Source organism: Larimichthys crocea, chromosome XIII, assembly GCF_000972845.2.
Source record: "Larimichthys crocea isolate SSNF chromosome XIII, L_crocea_2.0, whole genome shotgun sequence".
Lineage (NCBI taxonomy): Eukaryota > Metazoa > Chordata > Actinopteri > Sciaenidae > Larimichthys > Larimichthys crocea.
The window spans coordinates 20,060,053-20,077,185 of record NC_040023.1 but is presented as its reverse complement, the minus strand read 5'-3'; the positions used below and the strand labels follow the sequence as shown (position 1 = coordinate 20,077,185).

General features: G+C 38.7%; 1 protein-coding gene across 4 annotated transcripts in view; it reads right to left on the bottom strand.

Moving 5' to 3' along the window:
- The window catches only part of col14a1a (collagen, type XIV, alpha 1a), a 125,051-nt gene that overhangs the window by 100,347 nt on the left and 7,571 nt on the right, over positions 1-17,133 (bottom strand). For 3 of the 4 annotated variants that reach the window (XM_027286037.1, XM_019256895.2, XM_027286036.1), the window contains exons 3-5: positions 12,433-12,549; positions 7,582-7,725; positions 7,063-7,158 (exon numbers count right to left, since the gene is read on the bottom strand). The exons of the other annotated variant lie outside the window; for it this stretch is intronic. In XM_027286037.1, coding sequence (XP_027141838.1) covers positions 7,063-7,158; positions 7,582-7,725; positions 12,433-12,549 — 357 coding nt within the window. The remainder of the gene's footprint in view (positions 1-7,062; positions 7,159-7,581; positions 7,726-12,432; positions 12,550-17,133) is intronic. 4 annotated transcript variants of the gene reach the window in all.

Sequence of the window (17,133 nt, the reverse complement as noted above, 5' to 3'; positions counted from 1 at the left end):
TTCTCAGCAATGATGTACATATCTGGCTCTTTTTGCTCTCGAATGTAAAGAACAGATGTAATGTTAGGAGGCATTCAAAGGGACTGATAGCATCACTCACCAATTTATAGCTTGCACATACTTCAACAGGCTGCATATATTCACTGTGTTTGTCTCCTTTCATTTGTGGTATTAGTCTTGGCCTCCTCACTCAGTCTCTCTAGCTATTTGTCAGCCTAATGACAGAGGTCTCTCTGACCTTTGTCATATTGTGTAGCCACCGAGTATATAAATAAATATAGGGCAAAACGCACAATGACAGAAGAAGTGTAGAACTTGTAATTCTCGAAACTAATAGGCCAATAAATAAAGTAAGACACACAGATATGCACATGTGGGCACAAAGGAACTGGATGGAAAGAACTAAATGAATGTTAAAGCTGGGAATTAACACAGTGATAAATATAGAGTGACGAACACACAAGCACGCACACACACACACAACCAGAGTGTGCCAACGCTAAAATTAATGATAATGTTAGGAATTAAGGTTGGCTATAAATATAGAAACCTCATTCTCCAGGTGTGTGTTTGTTACCCTCTGCAGATGTGATGGATATTAGAGGTCTCCTTCCCCCCTTTTCACTATCCAAGTGGTGAATGTCAACAGAATCTCATTGGCCTCCAGTTCAACTTTAACCATGTCTGTCCCTTGGGTTCAATCTGTGCGTGTGAGTGTGTGTCTGCGCGTGTGAGCGCTGGTTTCAAGCTTCAGACAGGGAGCGAGGAAGGCAACACTCTGCTCACATCCTGTTAAGTAATATGTATTGAAAAAGGCACCGTAGCATGGAGGGAAGGAGAGGGTTTTGCCCTTCATTGCTCAATGATTTCCACTTGTTTATGTTTGCTGCTGGCCTGGCGCTCTGATTGCTTTATGTACAAAAGCTAGAACAAAGCAAGTCAACCATTTAATGAGTGCATTCATATATCGACATCAAAGTCTATCTAGTTAAGTAACTGAAGAATTTTGAAAGGCATCAGTACTTTTCGTCGATATCTGCAACTTTAATTTAAATGAAGGCAAGTACAATAAGTGCAATGGCGTATCACAAAAGAGTCTAAGTGTTAAAAGATGTTGCAATATAGCTTACTGCCTCAGATTCTTCAAAGTGAGCCAGGTGATACCTCACTGTGAATTTGTTGTCATTACAAACTATATTTTTTTCATTCTCTGTAGTTCATCCAACAAAGCAGCATTAAACTTTGAGAGAGAAACCAGTGCTGACTTACAGTATCTGTTAGATCTTTATGGACTGCGGGGCGACAACCATCTGTTTTACTACTGGAGGCTACTGACCCACATTTGTAATAAATACAGTCATGGACACACCTACGGTAGACAAACACACACAAACACACACACACACACACACACACACAGATGTCCTCTGATCTAACATTACGCAGCTGTCCAAATAATAGCTATTATTTTTGAGGAAACATTGTTTAGGGCCAATCTCCAATAAAAATATATATTGCCTTCCTGAATAAGGAATCACTTATGGATTTATTCTTTCTCTGGTAAGCAAAACACAAACATTTATTTTTACTGGCTGCAGAATCTCTAACAGACTTTTCTTAAAAGAAACATGATGGATGAATCCAGCAGCAGTTGCTAACAGTTAATACAGTAAATAATGGAACAAAAATCTATGTTTAAGTTTATTTCGTGAAAGGCAAAAGATAATAAATACAGTTTTTTTTTGGACAGTTTATTGTAAGGAACAACAGGGAACAAGAGAGTAGGATGACTTCCAAGTCCTCCAACCTCAAGGACAAAATATGTCATCTGTCACATACCTTCTATATACCTGTCACAGTTTGATTAAGGTTTGGTTAAGTTTTAAGTACATAAAAGCACATTACTGTGGTTAAAAGAAACCAACACTGACCTTTGCTTTACACAGACAATGAGAGGCAGATAGCAAACTTAGCGAATAATTACCTACCTAATGAATGTTGGGATATCTGGGTCACCACGATGTCCAGTAAAACATTACTGAATAATTAAAATGGCAAGCAGTAATTACAGTCTATTCATCTTCATCATAGAGAAACAAGAAAAGAAGATTTAGCACGTTAGCATGCCAAAACCAAATGAGAAAATTTCATTTGGATTCATCCTCTGGTCACCTTCAATATCAATAACAAATATAGCCAAGACATTCGACTATAAAGAAAAAATGTCATCCTTATTGTGACACTAGAGGAAATGTCACAGAATCACCAAAGTCAGTAGGGTTTATCCTCTGAAGATCATAAATATTTGTACCATATGTAATATATGTAGATAAAGGTGACTATATTATAAACCATGCTGTCTCCAGGAGAGAAGCTTTTAAAAGTTAGTAGGCAGTAAACCAAAATGGTTCCACTGAATCCAGCGAACAAAGACGGCAGAGTCCTGAACTGACGTCATATGGCTCCACGTGTAATAGCATTACACAGTATTTGCTCTGTCTCCATGTCTCAGTCCAAACTGGAAAGAGTAGATGTTGGTATCTTGACACTCAGAGAATAAAAACGTATGAATATGAAAAACTGAAACTGCCATTTTTAATGCAGCCAGTTTATTAAGGAGCCCAGAGCCAGTGTTTTGTTGGCACAGATGATAACTGACAGAAACAAATGGAATATGAACGTATGACAAACTTCACTGGCCCTCCAGCTGGCAAACATATGAAAATGTTTATTTCATTCATTATTATTTCTATTTTTTCATAATGTGGTTGTTATGTGGCTTTGTCTTTGTTCATCCAGTTTAAAACAGATCTGCCCACATTTTATCGCAAGCCGATATATGACAATGTCCAGAAATGAATTCATATTCTTACCTACAGTTTGTTTTTGTTTTATCAGGAAAAAGGTGGTTGGGAAGAGAAATGAGGCCAGATGGCTACAGTGTTAACAAATATTCTACTCGTATCAGCAAGAAATACTTCGCAAAAATTCAATATATAAGAATAGATTATTGTAACCTAACTTCACACACACACATGCACACAGTGCTCTCAATATCACTTTAGACTTATGAATGATTCACAAGCATATACAATACAAGGGGCATATTTTCTCACTTCCTCTGTGTCCGTTGCTTTATGATTCACCTGCATCTCTCTCGCAACTCTCTTCCCGTCCTCAGACTCGTATAAAAAATCTTTTTTCGAACAGTGTAAAGAAAAAGACTCCACACGTTCCTGTGTTTAAAGTTAGGCAGGTTTAGCATAGGATTAAGACAAGGTAATTATGTTTCCTATTAATTATGTGTCTCTGATGTTTCTCATTAACAAAGAGTACGTGAGGAATAGCTTAACTGATTTGATTTGAATGATATACCTCTTTATTTAAAAGTCAAGTCAATCTGACTCAGATTAATCTGCACAGTAGCATTCCTAGGTAGCTATCCTGCAGACAATGACACAGCGAAAAAGAAAATAAGTCAGACGTTTCAACTCAGACGCTGACATTAAAGTAGAAAAGGAATTCTCTTCACATCTTCCAGCAGTAAGCAGCTGAATCCCATGCTCAGAGCACTGATTGATTTAGAGGCTGCAAAAAATAACTCTCCAAACTGAGATCTGACTTGGGAGTCCCTGACTGATGATTCGACTCATCGACTTTTAGGGTGAAGTCCTACAAATGACTGACATCAATATGGAAAACTTTTACCAAAGTAAAATATCCCTTTAAAACCTTTCCTGTTTGCTCAGTGCCAGAGTCCATCAATGACACCTCAAGAGCAGACAGAAAATTAGTTTCATTCAAAAGCTCCTGGAATGGACAGTCTGCATTTAGTTCAGAGCAGCCTGTGCTTATTCCCTGCAAGATACTGTTTAGTTGTGGAGTTTTTTTGAGAACAAATGTGGACGGTAGTTATTTTACTAAGGAGTAGGAAGCTTTGCGACACTTCCTTTAGCTAATGGCTCTCCTCAGTCTACTCTTAAAAACATCCAAGCAACTTCAAACCAACTTACTTAGATGTTCACAAACAGCCATGCACACACACACACACAAACACAGACTCAGTTTTGATACAGGCAGCCAAAGATAACGAGCTTAAGTTTTCTGCATATATCTCTTTTCTGAATTTCCTTTTTTCTAAAGATGCAAAATAGTGTTGAGTGTATTTTATGTGGGAAAATTCTGACAGTTTTATTATCAGTTCTTATTTATAATCCGTACAAACTAATTTGTCATCATAATAATACTATAATAAAACTGCCTGAGAGAGTGAAAATAACACTCCAATTTCTGTGCAAATACTTCATGACTTCATGAGGTGTCACCCACACATATAAAAGGTGTTGTGCACACGGCTGGCTGGGGAACAAAAAGATAACTGACTGCTGTCTGCAACACACACACACACACACATAGAGACATCAGAGAGGAGATGAGAGTATGAGCCAGCTGTTAATGAAAGGTTTTGTAAACAACCCGCCCTGACATAAAGGCGAGCTGATTACTACTCTGGAACAAAGCGGTGATGGACCAGGTTAGCATTGATAATACACACACAGACACACACACACACACAGAGGGAGACTTTATGCAACACCGTCTCATTGGAGCACTGAGGGACATTGGTATTATTATTACTCCAGAACATAAATACACACGCACACAGGGCATGATAGAGAGGGAAGGAAAGAGAAGCAGTCACACGTTACAATACAACATAAAAGAGCATCTCTGCAGTACACAAAGCTGAATACACAGGCACACACACACACAGTAAATTCACAAATTCTATTGAAGCACAGCAGGATATTATCATAATCCCCAACAGGTACGAGGCAGAACACCAATCAAGGTCACCTCTGCTGCAGTGAATGGTGAGCGCTTCTGATAACAACAGCCTGGAAGGAAATCCAGCTTTTAATCTACCCACTGACAGGAAGCAGGGGAGGAGGAGAGCACGAGAGAAACAAAGAAGAAGAAAAGAACATCAAAGATCTAGACCATGTGTGTGTGTGTGTGTGTGTGTGTGTGTGTGTGTGTGTGTATTGAGAGAGTCATTACAGCTGAATAGTTTTTCATTATTTCTTCACTTTTATAAAGTTGCAGTTTTAAGTTTCTATGAATAAGTGCGCTGTTGGCAATTTCACCACGCGAGGCCGCATTAAAAAAATGTTTGGTGATTTTGTTACCAGATGTGTTGGACCAGCCTAACAGCTGTGTTACCAAAACAACAGCCTTAATTCTGCAGAATATTGCTCTGTATGGCTAAAATGAAAAATAAGATTTAACTGCAGCACCTGATTTTAATTGTTCCAATGAGCCAAAAAAAAATCAATCAGTGGGAGCTGAAAACAAATCCAGTAAAACTCATCACCGGTGAAACAACAAGGCGTATTTTACTTTTTCATGAAGTCATTTTTATTGTGTTTCAGCTCTTGTTTATCACTTTTTTTGGAAAGATGGCGTAGTGCATAGTGACAGCACTGGATTTTTTTCCAGTGATATGATGAATATATAAATATGCTCTGTAGAAACAGAAACTAGGTCTAACAATCGCACTTTAGTTATCATAAATAATACTTTTGCTGAAAATGCAGATTAATGCATTATGATAGGAGCATTTTAAGTGTTCCTAGAGATTGCAGCCAATATGAATTTTGCTTTGATTTATTACCAATGGGTTTCACCAACCAATGACAATTTATTATGTATTCATGGATGCAAAGTGTCTATAAATAAGCTTTATATGTTTATACATGGTTAATTGCTCTCTCTCTCTCTCTGTGAGTGTGTGTGCATGAGTGTGTTTCCCTGTCTTGCTCCATCAGCATATATGAAATGCACATATAGCATTCCAGAGTAAAATTATATTGAGCAAATAATATATACTAGTTATAGTCCATAAAAATGATGACACACAGTATACAAGTAATTGGAAGCTGGACCTCTTTAAACCACGCTCAATAATCACAACTTCCTGAATATCTTTCTTTTAGCACTGTACAATAAATGATCACCACGCACAGAAACACACAAATAAGCGAACCTATAGAAAGTGTAAATAATAATAACTCTTTGAGACTCTTTGTGTAGTCTCTGGTTTAAAATCAAATGTCACAGAAAGTGATTTTTAAATCTTCTAAAAACAATCACATCCACACATCAGCAGCAGTTAGACTGCCATGAGCATCGTCATTCATGTCTGAGTCTGCAAATGACCAGCTTCATCTTACTCTAATACATACATAAGCATGCACTGAAAACCATATTACGAATGATCAATTATTGTATAGTCAAAAGACTCCCCGCTGAACTCACGGTTACGGTAAAGAAATCAACAGAGTTTCTATGTAAGCAGAGACACGCACTAAAGATGAAAATGAATGCATTCTTTTCTTCTCTCATATTTCAGTAGAAGTTGAAATATTGGGCATTTAAATGTGAGGTCATTAATGCTGCCAACTGAAAGAACATCTTGGTTACAATAACAAACAGACTTAAAGACAGACGGTCTTGTCGGGCAGGAGAGCTCAAATTAACAGGCAACCACACAGACACAAGTGAACACTGCGGGTCACTCAGCGCCTAATATCGGGAATCACAGTCACCGAATATCACTCAACATTGCATATGTTAAAGAATTTTCACAAAGCACCACTGTGAATGATTCACCATTGGAGCATAGATGGTTCTGGCATCTTAACTCTCACTTGGTGGGTAAGTAGACCTGTAGTCTGTCTGTCTGTCTGTCTGTCTGTCTGTCTGTCTGGATTTTGCTGTTAACCAGTTGCACACAAACTCTGCATGGAGGGAAATACTTCACAGTCAGATCCAACTGGACATGGACTCATATTTTTGGCTTTCTGATCTATGGAGCTGGTCTTAAAGACCACACCACTGGCTGTTTTTCCTACCTCAAAACATCACTATAGTAACTGACTGGGGGACTCTTTAACCAGAGTCCTACTCAGCGCATTTCTTTTTATTTATATGTTCATGTGAGCACAGGCTTTGTACATGGCCTCCTCTCCTGGAAACAGTGTTTGTCTGCGTTTGTCCTACCTCCAGAGATCTCATTGGCATCCTCAGGAGGTACAACTGAATCAGGCAGCCTTTGGGGCTCGGTCTTGTGTCCTTCGTCACTCTCACCTCTTTCAGCTGCAGCACATGAAACACATTTATCACAAGTTAGCAGAATATTTAAAAAAACAACATAAACTGATAAAGAAAGCACATATATTAATACGTTGAGATTACAACAGGGAACTGATTAAAATAGAGTAGAGGTGAGAGTATAACACAATACAGAACAAAGGAGAGGAGAGGAGAGGAGAGGAGAGGAGAGGAGAGGAGAGGAGAGGAGAGGGGGAAGATTAGGGGAGGACGTGTACGCTACAGCATATCAAAACAAAGCTGAGTAAAATGTCAAGTGAAATAAGGGAACAGAGTAGAGTAGTGAAGACCATAACAGTGTACATGAATAGAAGAGTATAGTACAGTAAAGCATAACAGAGTATGTGGGAGCTGCCCTACAGCAACAGAACAGACTGGAAGAAATAAAAGCAATATGCATGAAGGCACCTTTATGTCTGCCGTGAAGTGGTCTGCTCTGCTCATTGCCTCTCACAGCGATGACACTGACGATGTAGTCCTTAGAAGGGCTGTAGTCTGTTATCAACACCTTAGTGTCAGATTTAGATGCTATGATCTCTCTCTGCTGACCACCTGACGGAGAGAGAAGAAGAGGCAAAAGGGGCAAAGGTTACATTTGATAATGTTTAGATTTAGTGTTTTTCATATAATTAATATTAGTATTTTCATGGCCAAGCCAACATGAGGATTAACATTCTCCTGTTCTGTAGGCAGGCAAACATTATTAAACATTCAAGGTCAAAATATGTTATTTGACACTGGACTTCTTAGTGGAGCATATATCTTCATAGTAATAGTAACCAGGACATTTTGTGGGTCAAAAGTTAATTCTATTTTTAATGTTATTTCAATGGATGGTAGGTGAATAATGCAGAAAGAATAAAGATTAGAGTTGGTTAAAGTTTTGAGCTTCAGAAGATACAATTTATCCCTAAAGTAAATTAGCTATCCTCGCAGAGAAACAAGTCTGTGTGTGCTTGTGCCATCTCCTTAGCAGTTAATCCCCATAAGGCCAACAGGTCCCATTATCACCCCATTTCAATTTTGACCCTGCAATCAATTCGGCCATCAATAAAGGTGTGTGTGTGTGTGTGTCTGTGTGTGTGCTTCCTCAGCTCTTCTGTCCCCAATGCCTGCAGAGTGATGACTAATGACGCCTTTAGGGGAAGGAAGATAAATCCTACTGAAGGGGACGGCAGGTCAGTGAAGGTAACTGCATGAATCAGTGTCCACATTTAGTCTGTTCTGGGCAACAAAAATACCGTCAATCAACCAGTGCTTAAAGTGCAGAGTAGGCCTTCACTGGGACACCATATGACAACTGCTACACCGAGAGTACATGTCTCAGTTTTCCCAGAGATAACTACCCTTTTTAAAACTTTTTAGGTGGCCTTTATTGGATTTATTGGGTGACGACAGCAAGGGATCCAGGATTTCACCTGCAATCACCTGTTACGTCTTTTGAATGGAAATGACACAGACATAAAGTGTGAGGCGTATACTAAATAAATACTAAATAAATATAACACTAAATAGTTTTTCAGTTTTTAAACATTATGGAGAATACACTTATTCACTTTCTTTTCTAGAGCCAGCAGGCAATTTGTTTATCTTAGCATAAAGACTGGGAACAAGGGGAAACAGTTAGCTTGGCTCTTTCAAATAATCAAAAACATGCCTGCCAACACCTCATTAAAGCTCAGTAATAACACTTGTATCTTATTTGTTTAATACTTACTGATATCACTAAGAGAAACGTGAAAGTACTATTTTATCATTTTAGAGACTTAAAGGCTTAGACACAAAGCATTTCCAATGGTTGTCTGGCAAACTTGGAGTGACAACAAAATGCTGCAAAGTCACTGTGCCAGGCCAAGAAGAGTCAGGTTAGCTGTTTCCCCCTGCTTTCAGTTTTTAAGGTAAGCTTGTCAACTCCAGGTCCTGGCTTCATACTAATGCTGTGTTCCAGACAACTTGGAACTTGAAAACCTCTTTCAATAAAGAGTACAATGGAACACCATCCAAAGCCTTTTTGCCCTGAATTTACAAATCCATCTGTCCATACTTCACAAAGAAGGCGTTGTCTGACGTCACACATTTCTCTTGTACATTTCAATCAGTGGGGGTGGGGAGTAGAATGTTTTTGTAGAATACATTATTTGTATTAGCCTAGTGAATAGAATACTTCGGTATGTTTCCAAATATAAAAGCAGCATCTGTTACCTCATGTGTCATTTTTTCCCTTCTCTGTTTTGTTTATATATGCTATGCTGCACTGCTGAGAGCTCGGTTGTGTGTACATTTACTGGAGAAACAACATTTTGTCACAGTCAGCCATGTTCTTGTTTACATTTGGCGATGTACATCTAGAGGTGGGAAGTTGGAAATTTCAACTGGGAAATTCCATCCTCCAACTTTGACTGGAATGCAGCATTAATGTACAGACAGGAATGACACTGATCTTTCCATCCAACTCTTAGTAAGATAATAAATACATATTTCCCAAAACGTTGAACTTTTCCTTTAAATGAGTTGGAAGTCAAAAGTTGATGATATTTGTTTCCATGATATCTGAAACAGCTTGCAGTTAGTGGGATGACTCAATGGTGGAAAACCCATTAAAAATCATCATCTCTCCATATTAAGTTTCATTAACAAGGTTTTGGAAAATTATAGCTGATGCTTGACTGTTTTTTTAAAACTGTTGTCACATTCACTTTAAATTAGAATAAATGTAAAAAAAATTTTATGTCATTTTGCGTATCAAGAATACTTGTCAAGTCAAATTTTAATGATGTTTAATGACATCAGCTTTTCCCTCATGAAACATATCAATAGCATTATACTCTATTAGCCAGTCTCCAAAAGTTTCTATATTTTTAATTTTACAAGAAAAGAAAAAGAGCAGCCCATTACTGTTTCCACAAGCTTATCGATGGGTGGTTGGGTTTAACAAGTGACCGTGTATACTGGTGACCGTAGGCCGAAAGCTGTTAAACAAGACAGCGAAGACGAATCGGGTATGTTTTTTGACATTTGTTAATAGAAGAGGTATTCACAAAGACATCTACGTATCTTCCTGTTTCTATTACTGTTTCTGTTACTACGACAACCACATACACTTTCAGCTGTCGGTCGCCAGTTAACAGGGTCACTTGTTAAACCGAAACACCGGCACTCTACCCCCACAGTAAATAAGATAGTTACCTGTTGCTGCATTCTCAACTGCTTTGTTTGTTATCTGAAATCCAAGTGCTGCTGATAGCTGTTTTTTGTTTTTTTAATCTTTTTCAGAGGGCCAAAAGAAGACATTATTTTTTGCATATCCATAATTAACACTTAATTAGAGCTTTTACCGATGTTGAACGTGCCCGAGCCCATCGCCCAGTGACCCCAATTACCCCTGCCGTCGCGGCAACACCTCATTCTGATTGGCTGCTAGTGCCTACGTTTCAAAACATCAACACGTCAGTAAATATGCACATTCTCATATATAGCTGCCATAAACACTAAAACCTATTTTAAAGCTCAGACCACAAGTAACAACACTTCTTCTGCCTTCCAATGCTTGAATAGCAAACGCACTTTCCAATAGCCAAGTTGTTCTTCTAATTGGATGCAGCAGCAGTTTAACAATAAGTTGTAGTTGCCTACAGTAAAAACGGAATTTTTCTCTGCAGGGTTTGGCTTCATCTCCATCGAGATTTGAGAGAGTAAATATAGACATCTGGCACTGATAAATAACACAGAGATATGCAAGTACACACAGACAACCCACACTACTTGAAATTCAGAATTGTTGGCAGGATATTGAACAGACTTCCAAAAAGTGCTTATTTTAGTTTAATTCATGCACTGTCATACAATAAGGAATAAAGCCAGTGGACAAAGATGCATAGGCTATAGTTAAACATGTTTAAATGCATTAAGACATGGGTTTCATTATACATGAGGATACAAGCTGATAATTGGCAAAAAGTTGTCATGGGGACAATCTTTTAAAGAGTAAAAGCTTTAAGAAAAACCAGCTAGTCACTTTTGTCGGCAAAAATGACTCATCTGCTTTGACCTAAAGCCTGAATCCTGATCTAGATGCACTTTAGTTGTTCCTTTTTAGAAAACCTCTCAAGGAAAAAAGGGATATTATGTTGAGCCAAAAGGTTAGCTGCCACTCTGACAGCTCCTTTTGTGATCTAAAATAGTGTTTTATACTGAACAAAAGGACTTTAGCCAGTGTTAACAAGCTTTACCCTAGCTGCTGTTCACCTCATCTGACTCAGACCGACTACTGGATAAAGGACATTGGACATGGCAGGTATTTGTGTCCTCATCTCTTTTAATTACCAAAGAAGGTTTTATTAACCATATAGTGTACGAACACAGTGAGGACACTGTGAAAATATTGACTGCCTTTCCTGAATGCCAGTGAGCTACTGCTGCACTCCTCCCTGCGAGGAAGTGGTCATAAATTTTAGTTTTTGTTCTCTTTTCAGCTGTCTGAGGCAGCGAGAAATTGTCAGACGAGGCGTTTCTTGCAAAGAGTTGTTTGCGAGAAACAAGTTTTATGTTACAGAGTGCTTATTCAGTGCTACTTATTCATTTTAACAACGGCTGCAAAAGAATTGGCTGCAGTGTTCAACACAGCATTAATACGGAACAAATGCAGGCAGCGGTGCAGCAATAGTTAAGGAATTGATGTGAAGGAGATGTATTGCTGTGGAGATAGGTGCACTGTGATTATATAACAAAGGAGCTAGGAATTAGGGTGATTACTGACTATATGTTGCATGCCCAGTAAGAGACAAGGTCATGCCCCATGTCTGTGCAATGATCGTCTACTTACAGATGCAGGATAAAAGCAGGATGTTAGGCGTCCATCATGCCCACATAACCACAGAGAGTGATAACACAGTTTAATGTTGAATGAATGACTACTATGGCTGCCGTTGTCTTTCATCTGTCCTGGGCTGAACTCCATCATGAGTCTGTGTAGGTCCTACTGTTCTGTCTGTGTACCTATCAGTCCCATTTTCAAATCTGCTGACAGGCAGCAAAAAACACTCCTTTGTCTCAAACTTGGCAAAGGTGCGGGACAAACTTTGAGTCCTTCACATCTCTCAAGAGTGTGATCCCTTCAAAGTAACTTTGATAAGAAGTAAATTACATTATCCATCCTAGCAGACAGAAGATCAAGTCATGAATGGATTCTTCCCTTAATAATGTCAAAGTTAGGTCCTATTTTCTTTCTATGTGTGTGTGTATACAGAAAAAATATCCTACCTGGCATACTGTTGTAGAGGAATAGATAGCTGTCAAAGTCTCCTTTTGGCTCCTTCCATGAAACAAGGAGTTTGCCTGGGCTCAGCACTTTGAAACGCAGCCTCCTCGGAGATGGAACTGAAAACAATTAACCACATTTAAATCGTCTTCAATAAAGCTAGAGAATCGTTAAAAATAAACAGAAAGATGTTAATTTAAAAGTTCCCAGCCACCAGTTAATATGTGTTAACATGTCAACAAGTCAGTGGTTAAACCCAGAAACAGCCCAAAATCTGCCCCAGAAAGACACAAATCAAAAAGGACTCAAAGCGGAAATTAATAAATGGATGGACAGAAGGACAGAGAGAGGGCTGAATGAATTTCAATTTTGAATTTCCTGTATCCGTGAGAGCAACACATGAAGCAGGTTGGCATGGCATACAGCTCAGCTTCAGTTTGCTTCAGCTCAAAACAGCATGAAAAAGGTTTAAAAGAAACTATTTCCAGCCAAATTCTCTATATAAGATACATTCCAAAGAAAAGTGATATGAGTAGGGATGATTTAAATTTCTGCTACAGACCAGTGAGGAGAAGTAAAAAATCAAAAAGCAGATGTCTTTGCCTGTGTCAGTGTGAGTATACATTTCCCATCGATGCAATATCATGGAGAAATGATTAGTTTACAGTAGCAGTATACTTTCTGGCCCTTAGTCAATGAAAACTGCAGTGGCCTGTTAAAAAGGCCACTGCAGTTTTCTCTCTTTGCCATTTTCTGCACTTTCTGTGTGTGTGTGTGTGTGTGTGTGTGTGTGTGTGTGTGTGTGTGAGNTTATACTTAAAATAATTTGTAGAAAAAGGTGGTGGAGAAACAGAAGAGAATTTGACTGGTTTTAATCTACAGACAGACAAACTAAAGAAAAGAACGGACAGCAGAAAATGTAGTATTAAGGAATACCAGAAAGTCACCTCAGATGCAAACAGAAGTCACAGACATAACCTTTATGTCTGTGACACATATCACCATTTCAACTATTATTCTGTGTTAGTTTTTGTACAAACTATTCACCAAAACACACCTTTAATATGTTTCTACAAAGTTTCTATCAATGAGTAGGCAATGTCATCTGTATCTGATGACGATGCCAATGTAAAGTCACTTTACCTGTCAGCACTACTTAAAACATGAAAGCTGAACATGTCTTAAAAGATCCTTAAACAGTGTGACCATTGACTAACTGTAAGTAGTAAGTAGTAGCAGGTAAACTAACTTTGGGGTCAGGATTATCTAAAACCTAAAAATTAAGATTCTATTTATTTATTCTTTTATTCTATTTATTTGATTTCTAAGACTGACACATCACTTTTGTAGCACTTTGTTAGTAGCAAACAAACTCAATAGGTCTAAATTAAATCACAATGTCTTTGTAATAATGAAGAAGCCCCATTCATGCTCTTAAAAAAATAATAATATGTCTTTTACCATATGTCTGATCCAAATTCACAAGATGTGTGACAGTTTTGTAATTTCAAAATATTTTATAAAAACTAGTGATTATTTTCTCTGGATGCATTTACAGTACCTATACAATAGCCTATATAAATAAGAAAACACAGTATATTCTCCAACTACTCTGTGCCTGCAGACTATGAAAAAATATTAATGAACTACAATTTAAAATGCCAAAGGACGCCTTTGAGCTGTCATAAACTTTGAAGGACGTTAACTCCTGACCCACATTAGCAGGTGTGACAAGCTCCAGAAACAGTTGCTGATGAAAATGACTGTTTATATAGTGCTGACATGTAAAGACTGTACAATAGCCATGATGGAGAAACTATGTAGAGAAAAAAAATGGGTGATATGATGTAGACAAACCTGAGGGGTACTGTGCAGGATTTTCACTCGATGATGAGAACAGACCTCCATCTTTCTCAAAGGAAAATCCCATTCAGGCCAAAATCAGAGAGCAGTGTATTTTCCGCGTTGCATGATTGTATTGTTATGTTGTTTATGGGACAAAATGAATCAAGTCAACATGGGTCAAACATGTTGACCTGAGATTTAGTTTCCTTTTATATATAAGATATGCTGGTATGTTTTTAATAATGTTTATGTTCATACTTTTTCTCAACTTAAATCAATGATCAAGGTAAAACGAAAAGTTTAAAAAGTTCATCTCTTTCCATTAAATCATTTCAGCCAGCCTTTCCTGCCAAAAACCCTTAAAATTTTAGTGGGCTATTGTATTACCTCACCAGTTAATGTCAAGTCCCCAAAGCCAAAACAAGATCCAGTCTCAAGATGTCAAACAAGGCCCTCTTAGCACCAGATCTTATGATGCTGTTTGATCGGTCTGCAGAGATACAGTGCAGCACTTTGCAGTTTCACACTTTGCTCGCTCCTATTCTTAAGTAATCACCACGCCACCTATCAGATACTCAAAATGCATAGGATGAAACGGTATAATTACATCACACAATAAGAATCTATGAATAATTTAACAGAGCTGGCAGATGATTACTCCAGTATCATTTCATGTGTGTTTGATAGTAGGTGAATTGAGTTGGCAGACAGGGTACAAATAACTGGGTGAAAATTGCCTTGACTAGCTTGATATTTGCTTTGCATGCCAATGAACACACACACACACACACACACACACACACACTGAATTATAATAAAAAATTGTATGTAAAAAGGCGTTTGAGTCTGCTATGACCCTCTTCTGTGAATGAATGTCAAGGTCTATAAATTGGAGGCTATTCCAGAGACAGCAACTATGATTAATGAATATGGACGTAATAGCTCCAATAGCTGTGGATGCTGACAGAACATGAGGGTCTATAATATAAATTACCCTACACCCAACCACCACGTCTGTTCTTGTTTACCACCGTACGGCCATAAATATCATCCAAGAGTAGAATCTAAGTGCCAAGATGCTTTTGTGAAATGCATCAGATGTCCTCGCTGTGGATTTCACAATAAGATACTTTGTGTAAAAGCTGTAGAAACCCTGACTTGATAGCTTTTTACAGAGCTTTTACATATATGCATAGGGTACCAGTATATCACACAAAACAGAGCATTTATCTGAAATAGTTACACCACAGGAATCAGCGAGCCCCCCCACGGGGCCTTGAAAAAGCCTCTTGCCAAGTAGTAAATGCAAGTCCAGCCATTTGGCAGAACTTTGGCGACTGCTTCTTAGCAACAAAATTTAGCTGCAGTAAATAGTCTGAGTCACTGAAGCCTCAATGAAAAAAAACACCCTGATGCCAGTAAATTATAGTAATCCCTTCAAAAATCATATTTAACATGTTCTCACTCGATGCAGCTTAATTCAGAGATGCCTTTAAAAGGGTGTAAGTTGAAGTATGAATCTGAGTAATCTCCTGACTCTGTAGGGAGCATGAACTAGAAAAGTCTTTTAAATGAAAGCCCCGTATGAACCAGAGTTATCTGGGTTGGAGCGATACAGACACAGCTTGACGCCCCAGTTTGAGAAGGGACGACTCGTCCCAGGATTAACAGTGGTGAAAGCTAGAAGGGATTCTTGGTAGATGAGTAAATGTTCGCTGTCCAATCCTCTGCTTCACTTCATCTCCTCTCCATGCCTCACCTCGTTCCTTGTCTCTGTTTCAACTTCTTCTGCAAGTTTCTTCTTCCCATCTCCTGATTTGGCTCAGCATCCAGCTGTATCTTGGCTTCTTTTCATCCTGCTACTCTTGCTTACTCTCCCCTCTCTTTTTCTTCCTCGCTTCTTCTTTCCTTACGCAACAATCGCTCCATTCAACTTACATTCAGTTAGTTTTTTTTGCTCTGTTATGCATCATGTCTTTCCTTTGTCTTCTCTGAGCTTTCTGGCTTTCCTCAATCTCTCTTTCCATTGCCAGTTGCCTTTCATCTCCCTCTTTACCTCTTTTTCTCTATCCTCCATCCTCTAATCTCCCCAATCTCTTCTTCCCATCCATTTTCTCTTTTGTCTTCTCTTCTCCACTCTTCTCCTATATTGTCACCATACATTGGTTCCTACATTTCTTCTTCCTATTCATTTTTATCCTCTAATTCCCTATTTTCCTCCCCTCTCTCCAGATTAGCCCCATTCTGACTCCTCAGCGAGTATTCAGGCTACAGTAGCTTCACTGATAGAAAGGATTTATGGATGACCACTGCTGGCTTCCACTGTCACCGCAAGATAGCTACCGTACTGTACTATGAAAGAGATGGGGGAAATGTGTGTACATGTGTGTGTGTGTGTTTAGTGCCAATCCGGCGCTGCAGCACATGTCGTTTGATGTGGCCAGCATCTTGTCGGTACAAGAACTACTCTGCTCGCTGAGATAGCACTTAACCCAAATCCACTCTGGCTTTTTTCTTTCCACCTTTTTATCTCCCCTGCTGCTCTCATGGAACACTTAACTCTTTTATCACATCTCTTCTTCTCATCCTTGTCTTTAAACGCTTCTGTTCTCCCTCTCCTCCTTCTCCCTTGTCTTCTCCTCTGCTTTTATCCTATCGTTTCCTCTTCTGCGCCAACTGCTCTCCAGTCCTTTAGTGGCTTAACGCCTTTTTTCTCTCTTCACCTGTATAAGTGATGACTTTCTTCCTCAACACTTCTCAACCACATCTCTGTGCTGCATTGTCTGTGCATGCTGTGTGTGTGTGTGTGTGTGTGTGTGTGTGTGTGTGTGTGTGTGTGTGTGTGTGTGTGTGTGTGT